General features: G+C 48.2%; 1 protein-coding gene across 1 annotated transcript in view; it reads left to right on the forward strand.

The window, feature by feature from the left end:
• The window catches only part of CAPN9 (calpain 9), a 32,763-nt gene extending 14,011 nt beyond the window's left edge, over positions 1-18,752 (forward strand). Inside the window, exons 7-18 of the mRNA XM_032430417.1 lie at positions 275-435; positions 1,405-1,562; positions 1,732-1,940; positions 4,743-4,779; positions 5,849-5,929; positions 7,932-7,989; positions 9,654-9,718; positions 10,197-10,265; positions 10,549-10,627; positions 12,363-12,479; positions 15,111-15,175; positions 18,457-18,752. Of these exons, the coding sequence (XP_032286308.1) occupies positions 275-435; positions 1,405-1,562; positions 1,732-1,940; positions 4,743-4,779; positions 5,849-5,929; positions 7,932-7,989; positions 9,654-9,718; positions 10,197-10,265; positions 10,549-10,627; positions 12,363-12,479; positions 15,111-15,175; positions 18,457-18,483 (1,126 nt within the window). The 3' untranslated portion in view covers positions 18,484-18,752. The remainder of the gene's footprint in view (positions 1-274; positions 436-1,404; positions 1,563-1,731; positions 1,941-4,742; positions 4,780-5,848; positions 5,930-7,931; positions 7,990-9,653; positions 9,719-10,196; positions 10,266-10,548; positions 10,628-12,362; positions 12,480-15,110; positions 15,176-18,456) is intronic.
• Positions 18,753-22,542: the final 3,790 nt, after the last annotated feature.

Genomic DNA, 22,542 nt, shown 5'->3' on the forward strand with positions numbered 1-22,542 from the left:
ATTGGAGGAGACACCCCCACTTCCTAAGAGCCTTGACCCGCACATCACTGCTTACATCCCACTCTAGATGCAAGGGGTGGGCTACAGTCCCTGAACCTGGGTTTTCCTTAGCTTTGCTTGTGTATTTTCTGTCTGCCCACACGTGAGTTCTCCCCCGTCCTTGAGGACAGGTGCGGGCACTCACTACCGGTTGGTTAGATGATTAAGCGAATGAATGGATCATGGCATCACCATTACTTCCTATGGAGAATGGTGTCTCTCCACCTTGTTGCAGGATGGCATTTAGGGACTTCAAGGCCCACTTCGACAAAGTGGAAATCTGCAACCTCACTCCTGACGCCCTGGAGGAGGATGCTCTCCACAAGTGGGAGGTGACGGTCCATCAAGGAAGCTGGGTGCGGGGCTCCACGGCCGGGGGCTGCCGCAATTTCCTGGGTTGGTAATCTGTTTGTCACTCTCTCTGTCATTGCCAAGTGTCCAGTGCAGTCTGGGGGACATCAGCAGGTCAGCGCCAGGACCCTAGAGAAAGCCTGAGTGTGGAGTTAGTAGGATTTCCGGGATGGCTGGTGAGGGCTGCAGAGATGTAGCTGGAAGTCAGATAAGAATTGCTCGGGGAAACTCTTGTTTGGTCACTTAGGTTATCTCCCATGACAAGTAATAGAAAGCACAACTCATGCTAGTTTAGCAATTCAAAGAATTTTTTCCTTGCATAGCTGAAAAGTTCAGAGAAGTAGAGTGGGCTTCAGGCATAGTTCCATCAACTCATTGGTCTGGAATTCTCTGCTCTGTCCTCTTTCCTCTGTTGACTTCTTCCTCAGTCGGGATTTCTTTATAGTCACAGGAGAGCTGCCAGCACCATCCAGGACTTCCTGAGCCCTCACTTGTGCACAGGGTCATCCAACGAAAGGCCCCAACTTCCCTCTAACTGGGAATTCCTTGTACCCATATTGCCTGGTGAATGATTCAAGCTGATTGGATTTGTTCCAACTGTCCGCAGCAAGAGGGACTAGGATGAACCAATCAGCGTTCACGCTTGGAGCTGGGAGTGGGGTGGATTCTGCTCACACTGCACAACCAGAGGGGCACAGCACTCTCCTCTGAAATATCACAAAGGAAAAATAAGATGGAGCAAATCGTAGACCCAGAAGAATGTCTTTATAAGCTGCATGGGAAATGGCTCAAGAGAATGTGGAGTTGAAAGGGGAGCACTTGGCCTTCTCACCGGGGTTACGGGAAGTAGAGCACAAGGGCCATCGGAACAGGGAGAGAAGAAATGAATGACTTTCTCAGGTTTGGGAGGATGTGGTGGGGGTGGTTGGAGGGTGTGGTGTGTGTGTGTGTGTGTGCATGTCTTTTGTGGTTTTTTTAAGGAAGATGAAATAATTCACCTCTTTCAAAGGGCAGATACCTTCTGGACCAATCCACAAATAAAATTGTCCCTGACTGAGAAAGATGAGGGGCAGGAGGACTGCACTTTCCTCGTAGCCCTGATGCAGAAAGATCGAAGGAAACTCAAGAGGTTTGGAGCCGACATGCTGACCATTGGCTACGCCATTTACCAGGTGGGTAGGAACTAAGCCGCTCTTTGGAGCCCGCCACTTAAGGTGCTGGACTCTCAGCTCCTCCTTGGCCACATGCCCGAGACTCAGTGGCCAGTCCCCCAACTGTGTCCAAATACCCAAAACCAACGGCCCTCCTTATAGAATCAACCCCGTTATGCTCCCATTGCAGAGCCCTGGCAAAGACGAGCACCTGAACAAAGACTTCTTCAGGTACAATGCTTCCCAGGCCAGAAGCAAAACGTTCATCAACCTGAGAGAAGTCTCCGACCGCTTCAAATTGCCCCCTGGGGAATACATCCTGATTCCCAGCACTTTTGAGCCCCATCAGGAAGCCGATTTCTGCCTGAGGATCTTTTCAGAGAAGAAAGCCATCACCCAGTGAGTAACAGGCTCAAGAATTCCTCTTCATTTAGTGGCTTAGTCCCTGGGAAGTCACAGGAGACTGTTGGAGCCACGACCCCTTTCTTCCCTTCTCCACAATCCACCTGAGAAACCAGGAGGGTTTCTTAACCCATTTGCAAAGCAGGATATGTTTCCATTTTGGTTCTGCTCCTTCCTTCCCTCGAACAAGCCACTGAAAAGTTGTTCTCTCCAACCACTCCCAGAATCATGCTCACCAGACCCTCTCGGGTGGAGACCTTCATTTTCCAGACCCTATTTTCAAGAAACCTCTGGAGTGGGACCCACAATTAGAAGTGCTAGACTCATTTTTGAATACAGTGAAGGGGATGACTATTACAAGTTTCCTAAATGACCCATTCTTTCAGCTTCAGTTTAAATAAATGTCGCCAAATTGTTTGGGGTTGGTCGCCTATGGGCAGCAATGCCATCAACTAGGAATGCCCGAGAGAACTCACCTGGGCCTGTACTTCCTGTGGTGAACCCCAAAGACTTTCCCCAACCGGAGCCAACGTTGAGGCCAGACTGACCCTTGTGGATCTTTTTATGGTTGCCCGATGTATCTCGGCAACAACCCAAGGAACTTTGAAAAGACAAGGTTTATTACTTACAGGTTCTGGAGGGTACATGGCACACCTGGGGCCACAGAGTGATGTCCTGAGTAGAGAGAGAGAGAGAGAGTACACAGGCCTGGGGTTCTGCCTTTATTGGGGTCGAGGGTAGGCCCCTAAGGTTTCGCAGGCTCCTTATTGGTGAACTTCAAACATAAAAGCAGGAATTAAAGTGCTTGAAGGAAAAGCAAGCAGTGGGCCAAATGGTCTACCAGAGCTTTTTAAAAAAAGAGGGAACCTCGTGGGTAGGGTGGCTGGGCTTTGTATCTAGCTGTGTAGCTGGCTGTGTGTTTGAGATGAATGTCTTTGAAATGGATGCCTCGACGGTCAAAAACTTAATGCCAGGCACTTACACTACAATCAAAAAAGCTAATTGTCAAGTGCTTACACTACACAAGTCTGCCTTCTATTTTATATACCCGACATTCTGCCACCTCCCCCTTTGCAGTGTCTTAGCAAAATTATTTTGTGTTAGATACTTCTATGAAAAGTTTCCCATTACTACCCTTTGCCATCGGTTGCTCTATGGCAGAGGGAAAAAAATGGTACAAGATACTAGCATCCACTTCTTTTCCCAGTAGAGACATTCTAGAGATCGCAGAGAATGGCCAAATTGGCTAATTCTGCATTTGAGCTAGATCAATCCCCAACTAGGGACCGGCCTTAGATAACAAGATGGAGCCAGCTGTGAGTTCATGGCCTCTGGTTTTATCTTTTGTTTAGTGGGATAAGATTGGATTGGCTGCAGGCATTGAGAATACCCCCAGTTGTCCAGTCTGGTTGGGTTTCCCAAGCTGATTACAAAAGGTATGGGTCCTTCTCCTTAGCTAAATAGAAGCAATTAAAGATCTTTCTTTAATTTTTGAAAATTCTGCTGGAGAGTTGATCTCCAGTCTTCTCCCAGATACTGGTACAAGCTGAGGATGGATTTCCCAAGATCTGTTCACACAAAAACACCCACATGAGAGTCGTGCAGACTGACTGCTCTTGTGGGCAATAAGAACAAGAGAGGAGAAGCCAGGCTGTGCCTGCCCCACACCTGTGTTCCCTGACCCAGCAGTGGGGCACAGTCCGAGGGCATCTGTAGATGGTTCGACATGGCAAAGCTAAGCCCATACTCAGCTTGCCCCCAAATGAGGTCCTTTAATCTGCTGTGATCTGGAACATAAGCACCAGCTTTGTAGCTCAGTGATTGAAGAACCACATGAAGCTCTATTTCCATTAGCTTCGTCCTCATGAGATTATCCTAAATAACCTCTGAAAAGCGTTCTGTTGTGCGTGCCCAGGGGATAAGGAGGAGGGGAGAACTAACCTAGTTCCATCTTAATGTTTGCTTGTTGGTATCCCCTTTGACGTTTTAGCAGTTTTTCTTGGGGAGTGCTTTGTGTTTACTCTGTAAGATTAGATTCTTCCAAATGTTTTAGCATCACCGAAAGCTAAAGCCTGGTCCTCTTCTCAATATTACCGCTTCCCAAATACTATAGGTTCCCTTAAATATATGAACAGGAAAATAAACATTTCCATTGTTTGTCCTCTTTTCCCCAGACATAAGCACACACACACAGCCTACCCCCAACACCCACAGTGAGAGCAGGGATTCACTTCCTCGGGGAGGGGCCAGGGGTAAAGGATGGAGCTTTTGGAGGGAATTTTAAGTTCTGACTCAACTTGCTCTATAATCTTTTCCAATTCCCCCAGAAATAATTCACCCTCAGTAGACTGAATGATGGTGTCCAAGGAACTGAATCTCCTTTGGGAATGTAGAGCTCATGGGGCATATTTAATGAATCTGCTTCACTTGTGGGTCCTCTAGGGCTCTGCTAGCCTATGTAACACTTCATAAATATCCCTTGTTATAGGGCATCCAGGAAACAGGGGTGGCAGCTGGTTCAGTTTCTTTTACTTCTAGAAGTTTAGAACTTACAAGTTTTCCTTGGCCGATGGCTCAATTGCCTCCCTCTTATTTTCATGCCCAGCAGGGTCTGAGTAATAAGGGGGAAGAGAGGGAGGTCAGTGCAGGGGGTCTGCAGGCCCTGTGAAAGGTAAACCTCATGGAAAAAGAAGGGCTTCAATGGGCCAGAAACTTCCACTACCTCTGGGTCCTTGAGTGCTGCAGATCCTAGAGAGGAAGTTAATCCACAAGTAAGCCAGCGTGTTTTCTGCCCCCCAGGGACATGGATGGGGACGTGGACATTGAACTTCCAGAGGTGAGCCTTCGTAGGGTACTCTGGAGGGTGGGGTTCAGTGACTGTCCCGAAAGTTCCCTTCAATCACAGTGTCATTCAGAGCTTTGAAGTTCAGGGAATGGTTTATCTGCGATCCGGTGAGTACCTTGATTCCAACCTCATGGGGGACACGCCTTCTACCTTCTAAGGCTCTCATGTCCCACCAGGACGGGGCATGGGAACGAGGTAGGTGCGCTGAAGAAAGCTTTGTTTGGACCAATGTTTCTCTGTGCACGATGTTTCTTCACCATAAAATTGCAAACATGGTTTTGTCCAACTCGCTCTGTTCCGAGAGTTGGGTGCTGCTTCTGAAGGGGGTGGGATGTCTTTAAAATGCATTTGGTTTAAGAAAAATAATCAAGAAGAAAATGAGAGTGGCTAGTAGATTCCCTGACAGTGGACTTGGAGGAACACGGGACTTCTTCCCTACCGTATGTGTGTTGGTAGGAAGCAGAGGGGGTGGGATTTATACTTGTCCAAGGGCTGTAAGACTTTGAAGAGGTGCTGAGGTGTACCTGGGACAGTGTGACGCTTCCAAAGTCAGCACTGATCTGCACAAAACAAAACTGAAACACCCAAAGCATTTGCTGAGCTCGTTCCATGCGCTAGGCCCAGGGCTGCCTGCTAGAGACAGACTGCGGCCTTCAAAGATTTCACCACCTGTCAAGACAGATGGTTCAGCAAGTAATTACAGCTGAGAGTGTTGAGGAGTCTGATGGAGGAGGTGGGAGCCGTGGCCACCCTGGCTGGGACCCCAGCTCGGTCAGGACTCCAGCCTCCCTTAGCGCGCTTATCTGCAAATGTCCCCCCTGATTGGTCCTTCCAGATTCTCCCGCTGAAGAGCCTTCACAAGGAATCTGACTGCCATTCTTAATGCTCCAGGCAGTGGCCACTTCTGGCCCCTCCTCACCGCAGTGAGGTCCCAGCCTCTCCCGTGGGACCACAAGGTCTCCTGTGCGTGCCTCTTTTTCTTGCTATTTCTTTGGGATATTCGTAAACGCCAAGTGTCTTTTCTGTGCATCCCATGTAAGTTCCTCTGGTTTCTTTTTAGCCTCCAAAGCCGACTCCACCTGGCCAGGAGACAGAGGAGGAACTGCAGTTCCGGGCCCTGTTTGAACAAGTTGCGGGTGAGGTAGGGCTGACTGCAGGCTGCCCTTGGCCTTGACCCCCTGCAGTGCTGAGGGGCCTGGTTTCCTCCACAGCCCAGGGATGCAGTAAGGTGTTTGTCAGCAGCACTTCCCAGAGGCCTGGTGGAGCTACAGCCAACAAGAGGCCAGGCCTGATCATTTGGGAGGCTCTAAAGACCGCCTCCCCCACCGCACCCCTCCCGCCGGGCTGCCACCATTGGTGGGACAAGGGCCCCCAAAGGAGCTCAGCCCGGCCCAGGGGCTTTCTGTGGAAGGCTAGAGGAAGCCTTGAAGAGGTGGCTCATTGCACTCTGTCCACAAACCACTGCCTTTAGAATGTTCTCTCTGCTCTGGTGGAAGGTGGTATTGTTCGGGGACGTCACCATGAAATTGCAAACATGATTTTTGTCTGGTAACATCAGCAGCATGGCTAGGTTTGGCAGTTCGGGCCAGGGCCAGCCACTGGGGAAGGAGAGGATCTGTCTCTCGCCTCCTGCTCTCCGACCCCTACCCCGTTCTTGCCCCCTCGGTTGTCAGCTTGTTTGTTGGGGGCCCTGGCCACTCTTGGGGGCCCTGGGTATCTCTTGCCCCAGGCTCCGTTCTCCTAGAAACTGCCCCACCTGTGCTCCCTCGTAGCCATAAATAAAATTAGCCTGATTGACCATTTCATGGTGGGTGCTGATGACTACATTTGGTTCCTTCCCCTGCCAGGGCTCCTGAATCATAAAAGAGGTGTGACGCCTGCACCGGGGCGGGGGGAGCCCTGATGGCGGGATTTCAAGCAGTGTAAGAAATAGCAGGGCAGGGAGACTTGGGGACTGCAGTCTGGGTGGAGAAAAATGGGGACTCGTGTGACTTACTTTGTGTAAGCCACAGCAGGCAAGGTGGCCATCTGCTCTTCCCAGGGCGGCCAGCAGCCCCGGGCAGGGCGGAGCAGGGCCGGGTGGGATAGGAACGCCAAACGTCCAGCTCTGGGTGCTGGCTGGAAGACCGGCCTGGGTGAGCTCCTCCTCACGGCTGAGGAGGGACAGAAGTTGCCAGAAATGGAGACCCAGGTTTGGAAGGGAAGTGAGGGAATGTTGCAGGAGATTCTTTCCAACTTTACTTATGACCAAAAAGCACCTGTAGAATCAGCTCGCTGGTTCCAGTCCTGCTCTTCTTCGGACTGGCCTGTTGGCTCAGACGTGTGGCTCCACCTCTGGCCTGCTCTGTCCCAGGGGGGCTTGGGCTGCATCAGCGATTCTCCTCTAGGGCTGAACACCCCAAACCCCATTCCCCAGGCCTCAGAAGCTCCAGGGGTGGAACCTGGGCAGGCGCATATGGAAATAACTTCTTAGGTGACTGTTTCGCACTACTAGCTCAAAACCCTGGACCAAAGGAGCCCTGAGTCTGTGCTACTCAAACTGTCATACACATAACCCTTGCCGGAGCATCCTGGGAAAATGCCGATTTCCTCCCCAGAAGGTCTGGGGCAGGGCCTGAAACTCTACATTTCTGACAAGCTTCTAAGGGCCCTGGATGCTGAGATCTCATGGACTTAGTGGACGGCCCGAGATCAGTGGTTCTGAAATCACCCTACAGGTTTTGAAAAGAATCCATGGGACATCCTCCCAGTCTTCTGATTGAAATGGTCCCTGGAGTGAGCTCCCAGCGTGGAGTGAGCCCCCCAGGGTGGGCATTTTTAATACTCTCCAGGCGGTTCTGCTGTGCAGGGGCTTGGAGACCCAGACACGAAAGTCCTCCAACAGAAGCGCCACGTGGGGAGCTTTAGCTCAGGGGGTAGGGACGCTTGCCTCCCCTGGCCCAGTTTTTCCATCCTTTCTGGGCTGGGCACGTGAGTCCCTGAGAAGTTAAGCAGGCTACAGTCATGGGAAATGGGTACACGGGCCCGCAGCAGGGTCCTTGAGGGCCGGGCTTGTTGCTTGAGCCAAATCAAGCTCAGAACTAGAAGCAGCTAACAAAGAAGGCGCTAAGGGCCATAAAAAGCAATTGTCTCTCCTTCAACAGGACATGGAGGTGACAGCGGAGGAACTGGAATATGTTTTAAATGCTGTGCTGCAAAAGAGTAAGTGCTCATCCCCCCCCCATCGGGGACCCCAGGGCTCCTCTGGAGGGGACGTGTGACCTGTGACCTCACGCTGCCTGGCTCTCCTCCAGCTCCCCCAGGCTCCCTGCTCTCCAGGGCTGACTTTAGGTAGACTTTCAAAATAGCTTTCATTGCTTATTTCCTGATTACAAAAACGATGCCCGTTATGGGAGAAAATTACATAAAAATGCAAAAAAGCCTAAAGACAAAGACAGAAGCCACCAATAATCTAACCACCCATAGATAACTGCTGTTAAGATATGTGTGTGTGTATCATGTGTCATTGGTGTGTTTCTCAGTGTGTGCATATATGTACACACACACAACTGTCATTAAATTATAGATACAATTTTGTTAATGTAACAGCTTTGAGACATAATTCACATACTATACAATTCACGCACCATGCTTTTTAGTGTGTTTGTAACATTGTGCAACCATCACCACAACCAATTTTGGAACATTCCATCACTCAAAATCTATACCCAGTAGCAGTCACTCCCCACCTCCCCCAGGCCCTGTAACAACTGATCTACTTCCTATCTCTATAGACTTGCCGATTCTGGACTTTTCATATAAAAAGAATTATGTGGGGTGCCTAGGTGGCTTGGTCGGGGAAGCACCTGCCTTCGGCTCAGGTCATGATCCCAGCGTCCTGGGATCGAGGCCCGCATCGGACTCCCTGCTCAGCGGGGAGCCTGCTTCTCCCTCTCTCACTCCCCCTGCTTGTGTTCCCTCTCTCACTATCTCTCTCTCATTCTCGCTCTCAAATAATTGTGTTTTTTTAAATTAAAAAATAATAAAAATAAAAAGAATCATGTAATAGGTGATCCTAAGTGACTTCTTTCACTTAGCATAACGTCTTCAAGATTTATCCACGTTGTAGTGTTTGCCAGGACTCTTCAATCCTTTTTATGGCTGGATAATATTTCATTGTAGGAGTATACCAGGTTTTGTTTCTCCATTCCTCGCGGATGGCCATGAGGGTTGTTGCCACTCTCTGGCCGTTATGAATAATGCTGCTGTGAACACTCATGAACGAGTCATCTGTGTGGACATTTCTCTTGGGTATATACCTCGGACAATTGCTGCCTTACACGGTAACTCTGTACTTCCTGTTTTAAGGAACCATCCGACTGTTTTCCAAAGTGACTCTTTTACGAGCGGTGTACGAGTGTTCAAAGTTCTTCAATAATTTCAAATCCTGCCTTTTAAACTGACTTTTTATGAGCATTTCCCCAGATCATTAAATGTGCTTCAGAAACATGGTTCTTAAGGACCGTGTAACAATCCATCCTTCGCACATAACCTTTTCTGCTCCTACCCTTCCACTGGTCGTCTATGTCATCTCTAAATTTTTGCCATTATACATAACCAGATGATAAAGATGTTAAATTGTAATTCTTTGCTTGGGATTCTTAAAACTAGGGTAAGTGAATGGAAAGATCTTCCCGTTTTTTTATATTGTGCAGTGTTGCCTTCCCAAAGGCCATGTCAGTTTCTGCTCTCACCAGCAGCCTGAGAGTGAGCACGTCTCCCCCTCACCAGCCCGGGATCTGATCACGCTCTTGGACTTCCAGCAGCCGGCCATAGGCTTATCTTATCCCACGTCCAATGAATTCTGCTTTCATGTGTGATTTCAGAAAAAGACCTCCAATTCAAGAAGCTAAGCCTGATTTCCTGTAAAAACATCATTTCTCTAATGGATGTATCCTTCCAATCTGTGGGCAGAAAGGGCTGTGTTTTCCTGTCGTGCAGACCCTGTTAGAATGTGGCACCTTTAACCGGTAGGATAGTCTTCTTCTCGGAGAACATCCAAAGACCAGGCAGCCCCTAGAACTGGAACAGAATCAAGAGGCACAGACTGTCCAGTGGAGGGGGGGGATGCTTTTGGAGGGACTTGGGGGTCTTGTTGCCACTTTAGGGTCCCAGCTAAGGGAATAATAAGGGAATGATTTTATTGTGCTTTCTTGAACTTGCTGGTGCCATCCCCATCTTACCTCTGCCATTTCCCCTCTTCAGAGATGCGTGGTTTGATAATTAAGCCACCTCCCTAGGAGCCCTGACTCTGTGCCACCTGTCCCCCAGGCCAGCAGTTGCCCCTCCATCCCTGAAGTCCCGCGAGGCACCTTGGGTTGAAACCCCGCTCGTCTTCCTTCCTTCCTTCCTTAACGCGCTCGGCACAGACCAGTGGCAACGGGAAGCTGGAGTTCGGGGAGTTCACAGTGTTCTGGGACAAGCTGAAGAAGTGGACAGTACGTGACCCCGCCGGGCATGGCCTCTGGGGATTGCGCCAGCCTGGAGCAGGAGGGGGTCTTCAGCGGCCAAGGGAAAGGGCTGAAGGGAAGGAATCGTGATGCAATTCCCCAGTTCCCTTCTCCTGCTTACAGAAGTACCCCAGGGCTTGCCCCCGGAAGGGAAAGGAAAGCCAAAGGTGGAGGAGCCTCTCCTCCTGTCCAGGCTGTACGCAGTTACTGTCAAAGGTGGCGCCTTCGGGTACCCTCCCTCTGGTTCTCAATGCCTCTGTCCTGCCCACAGAACCTCTTCCTTCAGTTCGACACTGAGAAGTCGGGCACCCTGTCCTCCTACGAGCTGCGGAGCGCCCTGAAAGCCACAGGTAAAGCAAAGCCTGGGAGGTCAAGTGTGGGCTGCGCGTGGCCAGGGACTGTGGACGGCCCCTTGCTTCTCATGCCCTATGAGGTGGCCGGTCTTTGACCCGAGTTCATGCTTCTTGAGGGCACAGCCCTGCGAGCGCCAGAGCCAGGCCTCAGGCTCAGGACTCGCTCGCCCACGCCAGGGCCCGTGTTTTAAACCACTGTACGGATATTGGCAGGAATCTGTAAAATGGATCCACTAAGGGTGAACTTAGCCTGACCCCCTCTGCCACCTCTGGCCAAGTTTTCTGGCCGAGCAGAGGTACATGTGGCCCGTTGGTGGCAAGCCGCAGGGCCGCCAAACCTCTAATTGCTGCTTTCGGAGGGTGATGACCATGGACGAGGCAGGGCGTGCCCGATCCCATGATTCAGGGTCGGGGAACGGAGCTCCTCTGCCACCTGCAGCCCTGTCCCTGGCCTTGTCCCCGGCTTTGTCCCCAGCAGACGGAACCCAAACCAGATGGTAGTCACGGTTTATATCAGCTCTGTACACAAAGGATGGGAGCCAGGTGGTGTCCCTCGCCCTCTGGCAGTCACCACCAGGGCAGCCCGAGTCTCTGGGGCTCTGCCGTCCTGGGCTCACAGCCGTGGTTCTGAGGCCACTGCAGCCCCCAGCCCCTGCCCAGTTGCGTGGTGTTTCTCACAAAGCGTGCTTCACAGACGTGCCCCCTGGGCCCTGCCAGAGCTCAGAATCGGGTTCCCTCCCAGGTGAGCCAAACATCTGGAAACATCGTCAGCTTCATGGTCTGATAAAGGGACAGAATGTCCAAAATCGGGACCATCTTGGGTCCTACGAAAGGGAGGGAAAAAACCAAGGTTAGTTATAAAGTGGAAAATACCACAGAGGAGGAGGGCCTGATTTTCTTAAGGGCTGGTGACCCTGTTTCTAGGGGAGGAGGATGGAGCAGAGGGGCAGATGTGGGGGGCAGGAGGGTGCCCTGCTCACCCCTCCTCCAGCCCCATGGAGAGCACATGCTAGGATCTGAGGTATCACCAAGAACCGACACCACTGGCTGGCTCCAGAAACCGCTCCCAGTGTCTGACTGGCCTCCTCCTCTGTCTGGGATTGGGACTAAGGAGCAGGGAAGACGTGGGTAGACGTCTAAGCAGTACATTGAATGTTCCCTGGAAAGTGAGCATGTAGACTGAAGTCAAGAGGGGGATCCCTAGGATGTAGGTTAGACATTGAAGCATTAAATATTGGATCTAAAGTGACTTTACCTGTCTAAAGCCCTCATTTAACCAATAAGGACAGGAATCCCAGAGAAGCAAAGCAGACCGCCTCTGGCTCAGCCTGGGTGGGTGAATGAGCCCCTGCCCCAGGGGGTCACTCACCTGGGGCAGCAGCATCCCTTCTAGAAACATGATTTCCAGAGCCCTCAACACCTTTGGGTTAAAGTGCTCTCCAGAAAGGGAGGTGGGGGAGAGGGGGTGGGAGTAGGGCTCAGACACCATCCGGCTTAAGTTCCCGCAAGTGAGGCTTCCTGAAAAGTCAGCAAGATACAATGGGTAGGTGAATGTCAAAACCAAGAGCATGACCTCACAAGTCCACCAGCATCCCTCCTGATGGAGACGCACACTGTCACACTGCATCCACACTGAGGACGGGGAGCCCACCTGCTGACTGGGTGTGCCCCAAAGGTGCACCCCACGGGGCCCAGCCAGGACCAGATCTGTATCTCCTCCCCGGCCCCACAGGCTTTCAGCTGAACCATCACCTCCTGCAGCTGATCGTCCTCAGGTACGCGGACGAGGGGCTCCAGCTCAGCTTTGATGACTTCCTCAACTGCCTCATCCGGCTGGAGAACGCGAGCCGTGAGTGGCTGGTGGGGCTGCGGCCCCTGGGCCCCGAGGGGGGTCCCCGTCCCCTCAGTTCCCTTCCAGGAGCGGGTGACAGCCAGCCAGCCATGAATCCTGGCGATAAGAGGCTCTGTCGTGTGATCTCTGTGCCATGTGCGTGGTTAGATGAGGGGTGGGGGTGCGGGAGTCTTCTCTGCCGGGCCGTCCTTAAGAATCTTCTCATCCATGGCCTCTGGGTTCGGGCCACTCCGCTTGCTGAGTCATCCTCTGCGTGTACACTTGCAGTGTCCTTGCAGGACGGGTTGGGGGGGGTTCCGCCTCCTATCTGAGGGAAGGTCTGATCCGGGGTCAAATCCATCATAGCCCACAGAATCAGAGGAGTCTCTCTCTCTCCCTCGTCTTTACTTTCCTCCTCTGTCCCCCTCCCTCCACCCTACCTTTGTGTTTTTTAAGCCCTAGATGCTGACCTGGTTTTCCCAAACAAGATGTGTTACCCCAAGAAGAGAGAGAGAAATTATGTGTAGGGATCCTTAGAGCACGCAGTTTGTGGTCACACTGTCACCAAGTTGAAGCTGAACGAAGCGCATCCAGGGGCCTGGAACCCAGCACCAGGGTGGCCACCATGATTGGGGGCGAGGGAGAGAAATGTGTCGGTGCCCAGTGCCCTGCACACCTGAGGATGCCCATGCTTGGTTTCACGCTTCAGTGTCACCATCTTGAATCTTCATCATTTTTTAACAAAGGCTCCCACATTTCCATTCTGCGCTGGGCCCCATGAAGTATGGACCTGTCCTGCTTGGCATTTTCTAAAGGATGTTTGCTAGGTGACCTCAAGGACTTGCTAAACCAAGGCAGGGCCTGTGATCCTCGGGTCTACCATGCCAGAGGTCCCTTTGCTTCTTTTGTGACACTTGTGTTCTACCTGTGATTACCTGTCCCCAGGCTGTAATCCCCGGGAAAACCGCACTTAGGGGACAAGTGAGGCTTATGGGTGGGCTGACCGTGATGACTTGAGAGAGGCAAGCAGGTCCTGAAGGGCCTTGCACGCCAAGCCAGGAGGCTGGGCTTTCTCTAGGTGGTTACCACTAGCTAGTAAGAGATGCATTTTAGAAAGGCCCCCCTGAAAGGTAGTCACTTACTAGAATTACACAGTGGTCAAAACGGACCTAAAAAGAATAAGATTTGGTAGCTTCTCTTCTCTCAGCTGCCCCTGTCCTTTCTAAATCCTCTCAGCCCGATCCTTCCCAGCAGGGGGTTCTCAGCTTGTTCTTACAAAATCGAGGAATATTAGGGAGAAGGCACTTTGGGCTTAACACCATCCTACTCCAGGATCCTCTCCTTAGATCCACCACCTGGAGAACTTTTTAAAATACCAAGGCTAGGGCTTTACCCCAGGATTATTCAAACTTTTTATTCTCAAAATTTTTAATCAGACACTTAAGTATAAGGAATAATAATCAGTCCCCATGGGCCCCACACCAGGGTTCCTAAACTTTACCACACATTACAACCCCTCCGGTAACTTTAAAAAATTTCGATGACCTAGGGTTGGGGGGTGGGCAAAATAGGGGAAGGGGATTCAAAGGAAAAAATGTTTTGTGATAACCAGGCTGCACAAGAGGCCAATTAATTAGAATCCAGGGGGCGGCACGCAGCCTCACTGTTTATAAAAATCCCCCAGATGGTTCTAGCGCCTTACACCAGCCTCAACAATGATCATCCTGCTAATCTTTCATATGTTCTTCTAACATATACTTTTTTCGAATTATTTGATAACAGAGCTCAGAAATTCAGTCCTTCCCTCTGTAAATATCTCTAACAGGTAGGCTTGTTTTCATGTCGTCTGTACCCCCAACACACTTCTCAGTGAGCCCTCAACATCATCTAAGACCTGGCCCATGCTGAACTTCGCCAGGTCCTCTTCCCACGTTTGCTTGCTTGTCTAGGGATCTACTCACTGCACTTGGCTGTTGGGTTCTGTCTCTTTTGTTCTATGACAGTCCCCTCCCCCTTTTTGTTATATTTTTAAAGTTCCTGGGAGACTCTTACGGGAAGCCAGACTTGACTGGCTTGGCCACTTCGATTAAAAGGGGAGACTGAGGCCCAGAGAGGAAAGCAGTTTTCAGTGCGTTAGCTGAGACGTCCAGATCAGCCAGCTCTCCGTCCTCCCCCTGCTCCTCCTACGTGTGCGGGCGCCTACAATGGTCACCTTCTCCTTAGGGACTTGTAGAGATTGAACGGCTTTCAAGACTTATGCAAAACTTCATGTACATGAGCTTTTTCTCTGGGGAGAAGGCCCGTGGATTACGAAGGACCTGTAGCTCCCCAAAAAGTTAGCATAGGGGAGATGTTTGGGGTCCAGGAGCTGGCCAGCTGACTGGCATATTGTAGAGGACAGCACGTGCCACCCAATGCTAAGGCCACCAGCTCTGCCATCCCAGGAATTCAAGAGCCTCCACCGTGTGACAGAAATCCCCGTGCAGTCGGCCTGAGTCTGGCCTGCCATTCCAGAAGATCCTTGCTTACCACCAGATGGAGCAGCTCCTCCACGGACTGCCCTGCAGGCCCCAAGGTCACTAGGAAAGAAAGAAACCTGTTGAAGGAACTGTCCCCACAATGATGCCTTTCTCGTGTCTCTCCTATTAGGGGTGTTCCAGGCTCTCAGTACGAAGAACAAGGACAAGGAGTTCATTCATCTCAACATAAACGAGGTATGATCCAGCCAGGGCTAGGCAGAGCCCCCGCTCTATAAATGTTTGCTGAATGCATGTGAAGGTCACACTTAGCCATGGGCGTAATAACAACAATGCAACTGCTAATATTTTTTAGGTACTAGTCAGTTAGCAGCTAATGCAGCCGTTACAATAGTCCTGTGAGCTAAGGATTAACAGAATCCTCATTTGGCAGAAGTGGAAACTGAGGCATAAAATGATTAATCACCTGGAACAGAGTGAGCAAGTAAACCCTGCCTTCTTCTTTTCTTCCTTCTGCCGTATGGGTTCCTCAGCCTGCCTGCCTTCTAGCTTCCAATTCGTTCACTCCCCTTGTGCATGTTGTCCTGTGGGTCTCATGATTCTTGGGGTGTGTGTGTGTGCGCACGCGCCTGCATGTATGCACATGTTTGCACACACCTCAAAAACCCTGAGAAAGACACAACTTTTGCCAGTTACAGGGCTAACCACAGCAAAAGTGATGGAGGGAAGAGCCTGGATCAGAGTTTCAGAGGCTTTGAAGAGGTGTCCCAGGTGTGGACCGTCTTGTCCCCAGTGCCTAGAGTGTGGTCCGCAGACCAGCGGCATGCGCATCACCTAGGGGAGCTGTTAGAAATGCAGAGTGCCACATAGTGATTACAGCCCACAAAACTGTTATAAACTTCAGAGTTGCTAAGAGACTACATCTTAATTGTTCTAGCCACACACAAAAAAGAAATGATAATCATGTGACCTGAAAGAGGTGTTAGCTAATCACATTGCAATATATAAATACATATATAACACTTACACAGTGTTAATGTCAATTATATGTCAGTAAAATGAAGACAATAAAAAATTACACAAACAGGAAATGCAGAGTACCAAGCCCCACCCCAGACCTGCTGAATCAGATCTTGTTTTAGGAGGATCCCCAGTGATTCCTACACATACTAAAGTTTGAGAATGCTGGTTAGACATTCTCCTACCCAAAGGCAGGGAGGAAACTATAGAATGCCTCCCTTCACTGGTTCCCATGATTTCTTTCTTTTTTTTCTTTTAAAGATTTTATTTATTTATTTTGACAGAGAGAGACACAGTGAGAGAGGGAACACAAGCAGGGGGAGTGGGAGAGGGAGAAGCAGTCTTCCTGCGGAGCAGGGAGCCCGATGCGGGGCTCGATCCCCAGACCCTGGGGTCAGGACCTGAGCCGAAGGTAGATGCTTAACCGACTGAGCCACCCAGGTGCCCTGTTCCCGTGATTTCTACTGCCCATTTTTCTCCTTTCTTTTCCCGTGTCTTCCTGTCCAGCTCTGCTTTCCCTTGGACCTAACAGTAGCAAAGCCAGCAGCCCGAACCTCCTTCCTGTCTCTGAGCTCTTTCCCCTCCCCACCCTCTTCCACATTCACACCACAAACACTGGCTCATTTCCAAATTCAGTAGCAACTTTGGATTTGGGTTCCACTTTAATGACTATCAAGATAAAGAAGTTGATGACAGTGTGTATTAAATGGGATGGAACATCCCCTTCTGTGCTTTGATTTTGGTCAGTTCACCCTCTCTGCGCCTCAGTTTCCCCATCTGCAGAGAGATCAGGCCTTAATCTTACATCAAAAGTTTGGTTTCTAAAAAAATATCATGTAATTTGGCCACTTATTGTGTCGCCTCATCACCAATGTTCTGTGTGTATCTCCGATCCCTGGATACACTGTGATTTCCCTGAAGACAGACGCTGGGCATTTTCCTTTTCTAGTATTCTCTCTAAACTTCAATGCACACAACACAATAAATATAACTCCTCTGACCGATAACCATATAAAACACCTGGGGGGTTCCAGAAAAAGATGTGCATACTCCAACTGGCCCCTTATGAAAACAAGAGGGACCCCTAGACCCAGATTTCTCAATTACATCAATATTTGGCCACTATTAAGCATGAAGAAAGGACAGTGGCCACCTGTCCAGAGTGCAGGGGGAGAGTGGGCAGGTTTGGTACTCAACACTCTCTCCCAAAGGCTTCAACGAACGTACCAGAAGCGTGGAGGAAGCGTTCTATTGCCTCAGAATCAAGGGGTCACTTTCAAACCAAGTGTCCATGGGTGGGGGTGCTGGAATGAGCTCTCTATCCTGTCCACCCTCCCCTCAACAGACCCAAGTCATCTGGTGTGAACTCCTGCCCCGCCCACAGTTGTCCATCTCTAAGACAACAGGACAAATCTTCGAGTCTTCTCCCTCTTTCTCCCTTCGAGCCCATCATCCTCAACTCTGGCTGCACAGTAGGATCACCTGGGGAGATTTTAAAATCCCAATGGCTTGGCCATGACCCAAACCAATTAAGTCCAAATCTCTCGGGGTGGGACCCAAGCATTGATATTTTTTTTTTTAAGATTTTATTTATTTATTTGAGAGAGAGAGAATGAGAGAGAGCACATGAGAGGGGGGAGGGTCAGAGGGAGAAGCAGACTCCCTGCAGACCAGGGAGCCCGATGCGGGACTCGATCCAGGGACTCCAGGATCATGACCTGAGCCGAAGGCAGTCGCTTAACCAACTGAGCCACCCAGGCGCCCCCAAGCATTGATATTTTTAAAATTCCCCCATGAGTCCAGTATGCAGCCAAGTTCAAGAGCCCCCTCCCATCCACCTAGGTAACAATCGGATCCTTGCCCCACCTACAGTTACTCTGCTAGAAGAGCCTGTGTGTCTTCCTTCACCCAGCTGCCTTCCCTGACCCTGACCTTGGCATACGCTGTGTCCAGGAAGTGGAGCAGAGAAGAGAGAAGAAACCATCCCACATAATTGTGTTTCCCCGTGACCATGCTGTGATAAGAAAGCAGGGGGCAAGGGGAGGAAGAGGCAGGATGCCCTCAGGCTAGAGAAGGAACTGCATGCAACTTCACCAGTTCACTTGTAAAGAGCCCCAGATGCTGAGCCTGCAGCCTCTTCCTGATGGACCACCTCTGTCCTAACCATCAGGGGACCCCTCATCAAAGAGGAAAAGGCACTTCATATTGCCCTGCCTGAGGTGCCTCAGGAAGGCTCTCTTCTTTGCCAGGGAGAAAGCACATTTCTCTCTCTCTCTGCACTTGACTTGAACTAACTCAGAAAGATCTCAGGACCTCTGGAAAACTGAAAGTGTTGGGAATTCACATTTTAAAAATATTTCGGGTTTGAAGGGGAAGTCCATATTCGAAGGCAAGATGATTGGATGGCGGAACTGCTGTGACACAAACCAACCAGGGCTGGTAGGGGAGTAGAGGGATAACCAACTCTTCACTTTCTCTCTCTGTCTTTTTGTTCCCAGTTCATCAACTTGACAATGAACATCTGAGGCTTCCGCAGCAAGGATGCAGTCTGTCCGGCTGAGTCTTGACTTTTGGACCATGAACTTCAGAACATTTCTTGGTGTAGAGCTCTCCTCCCATTATCCAACCTTCTCCTCTCCCTGCCCCACCATCCTGATCTTGGAAGAATGAAATGGACTCAGCTATGATCTCTGATTTTATGCTACTTCTTTGTACAATCCCTGCCCTAAGAGGGGCTGAGGTTACCACCTGTGCCTTACGCTCAGGTTCAGGCATTGTTAGCAATTTCTCCCCCCACCTTCCCCACCTCTTCCCAGTACTAATTATCCAAAGTGTAACTCAGTGCACAGAGCCCTGGCTTCAGTGGAATGTCAATCATTACACTCGAACATCCTTTACAGGACAATGTTTCTATAAATGTGTTGGGGCCTGAGATGAGAACAGAAAGTTGTGATGTCATAATTAAGTATTTTCTTCATCTTAGGTGTGTTTCCTTATTGAGGGGCAAACCTTAGGGGAATTCTGGATGCTTACTTGTAAGAGTGGAACAACATGAAAATCCCTATTTCCTCCTCCAAGAGGCGGTAACTAAGACAGTGTCTGTCCAGTCCAGACATCCTTTGTGTCTAAAGCTTTGGGTCAGAAAAGTCAGGTGCAATGCTTTTCTTCTCGGTAGTCCAGATTCAGGTCAGACTGGATTGCATTCATTTCTACCATGATGGGGAAGAACAGAGTGGAGAAGCCTTGTTTTAGCTCCCTGACACTGAATAGGAAAATCCCACCAAATTGGAATAATGGGAAATAACGTGATATTGCCTCAGTAAATGTTAGGTCTCATTTTCTTATTTATATACTTGTGGCAGGTGAGGGGGAATGGAGGGGTGTGCAGAGAGAGAAGGGGGCACAATGGTCGGGATGAAGATCAAGTTAGAAGTGAAACTTCATCAGATTCCTGTCCCCTGGCTAAAGATGCCGGGGCAACATGATCTCTTCTCAATTCCCAACCCTTCCCTGATCTCACCCAGCAATAGGAGCATCATGCAATAACAATGTTTTCTAGTTTCTGTACTTGATATTTGATATCTTGAGGCCTTGCTAACCCTGGAGGGATTGCCCTTCCCAAAGCTAGTCAATTCCCAGAAGTAGCAAACAGCTTGCCTGCAAGTGTGCTTTTCATATACAAGCCAACCAATCCAGAGCCCACACCCCAACCACCTCCTCTATGGGACTTTGACACTCCAGGCCACTATCCACCTACCCTAATCACCACATGGCCAGGTTTCAGACAACTAGGGACACTTCTAAGCCCCAGAGCCTGCTGAAATTATACAAACTAGCCAATCGTCAGACTGCTTACCCTGCCTCACCCATTCCTTCCTATGGAAACCACAATAAAGACTCTTGCCCACATTTTCCCCTTGCTCCCTCTGCTTCCTGATCAATTCTGGTGCCTCTCTGTATGGCCCTGCATGACATGGCATGCCCCCTTCTTTTGGGATTGGTGAATATAACAAGTTACCTTTTCAATAGCAATTGTCTCCTGATCTTTTGGTCTCACCAAATAATAACTTGAATTTACAAGAAATGAACAGCACTACAGATGGTATCTGTGAGTTAATATAAAAGTCTATAAATGTGTTTTCTTTTTTCTTCTAATTTTGTTAAAAGACATAAGGTTATATAAAGCAATAATTATAACACTCTATTCTTAGGTTTGTAACATACGTAGAGATATATAATAATAATAGCACAAAGGAAAGGAAAGAAATTGAGATATATTGAAGCAATATTGCTATATTTTACTGAAATTAAGCAAGTATTAACCTGAAGTAGATGGTATAAGTTAATTTGCATATTGTAATCTGTAAAGCAACCTCTAAGAAAATAACAAAAATGCAGTAAAGCAACAGAGGAATTGAAATGGTATACCTAGAAAGAATTGTTAGCACAAAAGCAGTAAAGGAGGAACACATTTTCAAAATGAGACACAGAAAACAAAATGGCAGACCTAAATCCAACCACAGCAATAATTATATTAAGTATAAATGGATAAACACTATAATCAAAAGGCAGTGATTATCAGAATGGATTTAAAAAATAAGATTCAGGGCGCCTGGGTGGCTCAGTTGGTTAAGCGACTGCCTTCGGCTCAGGTCATGATCCTGGAGTCCTGGGATCGAGTCCCGCATCGGGCTCCCTGCTCAGCAGGGAGTCTGCTTCTCCCTCTGACCCTCCTCCCTCTCATGCTCTCTGTCTCTCATTCTCTCTCTCTCAAATAAATAAATAAAATCTTTAAAAAAATAAATAAATAAAAATAAAAAATAAGATTCAATGGCTACCGTACATGAGACACACTTCACACAAAAAGACAAAAATAGGTTGGAAGTAAGATGATAAAAAGCATATACCATGCCAATGGTAGCAATAAATGAGCCAGAGTGGCTATATTACTATCAAACAAATTTAACTTCCAGATAAAAAATATTATTAAAGACAAGGAGGGTCATTACATATGATAAAGGGTAAATACATCAGGAAGATAAAACAATTATAAATGTCATACTACCAAATAGTAGAGCCTCAAAATACATGAAGCAAAAATGCATAGATTGAAAGAAGAAATAAACACTTTAACAATTAGTTCAATACCCCACTTCAGTAATTGATAGAGCAGCTAAACAGAAAATCAGCAAAGATGCAGAAGACTTGAATGACACTTGTCAACATAATAGACATTTTTAGAGCACTCTACTTTAAAATAAATACACAGTTTTTTCAAAAGCAGATGGAATGTTCTCCAGGTTATATCATATACTAGGCCATAAAACAAATTTCAACATATTTAAAAGGATTTACATCATTCAGAGTATGTTCTCCAGCCACAAATGAATTAAATTAGAAATCACAACTAGAAAGAAATTTGGGAAATCTCAGTTTTTATAAATTAAACACATTTAGAAGTAATCCATGAGTCAAAGAAAAATCATGATGGAAATCAGAAATATTTTAAGCTGAATTAAACAAGGATACAACATATCAAGATGAATGGGATAGGACTAAATGAGGACTTGGGAAAGCAGAAAGTTCTCACATCAGTAATTTAAGCTTCCGTCTTAAAAAAAACATGAGAGACCAAAAAAACAAGAGAGAAAAAGAGGTAAATTAAATCCAAAGAAAGCAATAAGAAAGAAATAAAGATCAGAGCAAAAATTAATGAACTAGAAAACTGAAGAATAGAGAAACTCAAGGAAATAGAAAGTCAGTTCTTAGAAAAGATCAACAATAAAAAGAAAAGGATCAGCAATATTGATACTCTTTTAGCTAAACTGACCAAAAGAAAATGATTTGTTTCCAGAATATATAAGGAACGACAACTCAACAGGAAAACAAACAACGTGATTTTCTAAATGAGCAAAGATTTCAATAGACATTTCTCCAAAGAAGATATGCAAATGGAAATAAGCTCATGAAACGATGCTCAATCTGATCAGCCATTAGTGAAATGCACACTCCTACCCATTCACACCACAATGAGATACCACACAGACCCACCGTAATGGTTATAACGAACAAGACTGAAAATACCAAGTGTTGGCAAAAATATGCAGAAACTGCACCCCTCATCCATTGCTGGTGGGAATGTAAAATGTACCGTTCCTTTGGAAAAACAGTTGGGTTTGCTTTAAAAGTTAAACATATACTTACCACATAAATTAGCAAATCCACTCTTAGGTACCTACCTAAGAAAAATGAAAAGATATGATGTATACACAAAGACTTGTAGGTGACTATGAATAGCAGCTTTATTTATAAAGCCAAGACAATGAAAACAATCCATAGCTGGAGAATAGATTAACAAAATTTCTTACAATGGAATTATTGTAAATATTGTAAAATAAGCTGCTAATATATGCTTCTTCTACTTTCCATTTGCATAAACCTTTTTTAAAAGGCAAAACCATAGAGACAAAAAACAGATCTGTTCCACAGATCTGTGGAAATGGAAGTGGGGATTAACTGAGCCAGCACAACTGTGTGGGGTGATGGAGATATTCTGAACCTGGATCATGGTGATGGCTGCAAAA

The sequence above is a fragment of the Phoca vitulina genome, unplaced genomic scaffold (genome assembly GCF_004348235.1).
Source record: "Phoca vitulina isolate PV1807 unplaced genomic scaffold, GSC_HSeal_1.0 scaffold43, whole genome shotgun sequence".
In the NCBI taxonomy this organism is placed as follows: domain Eukaryota; kingdom Metazoa; phylum Chordata; class Mammalia; order Carnivora; family Phocidae; genus Phoca; species Phoca vitulina.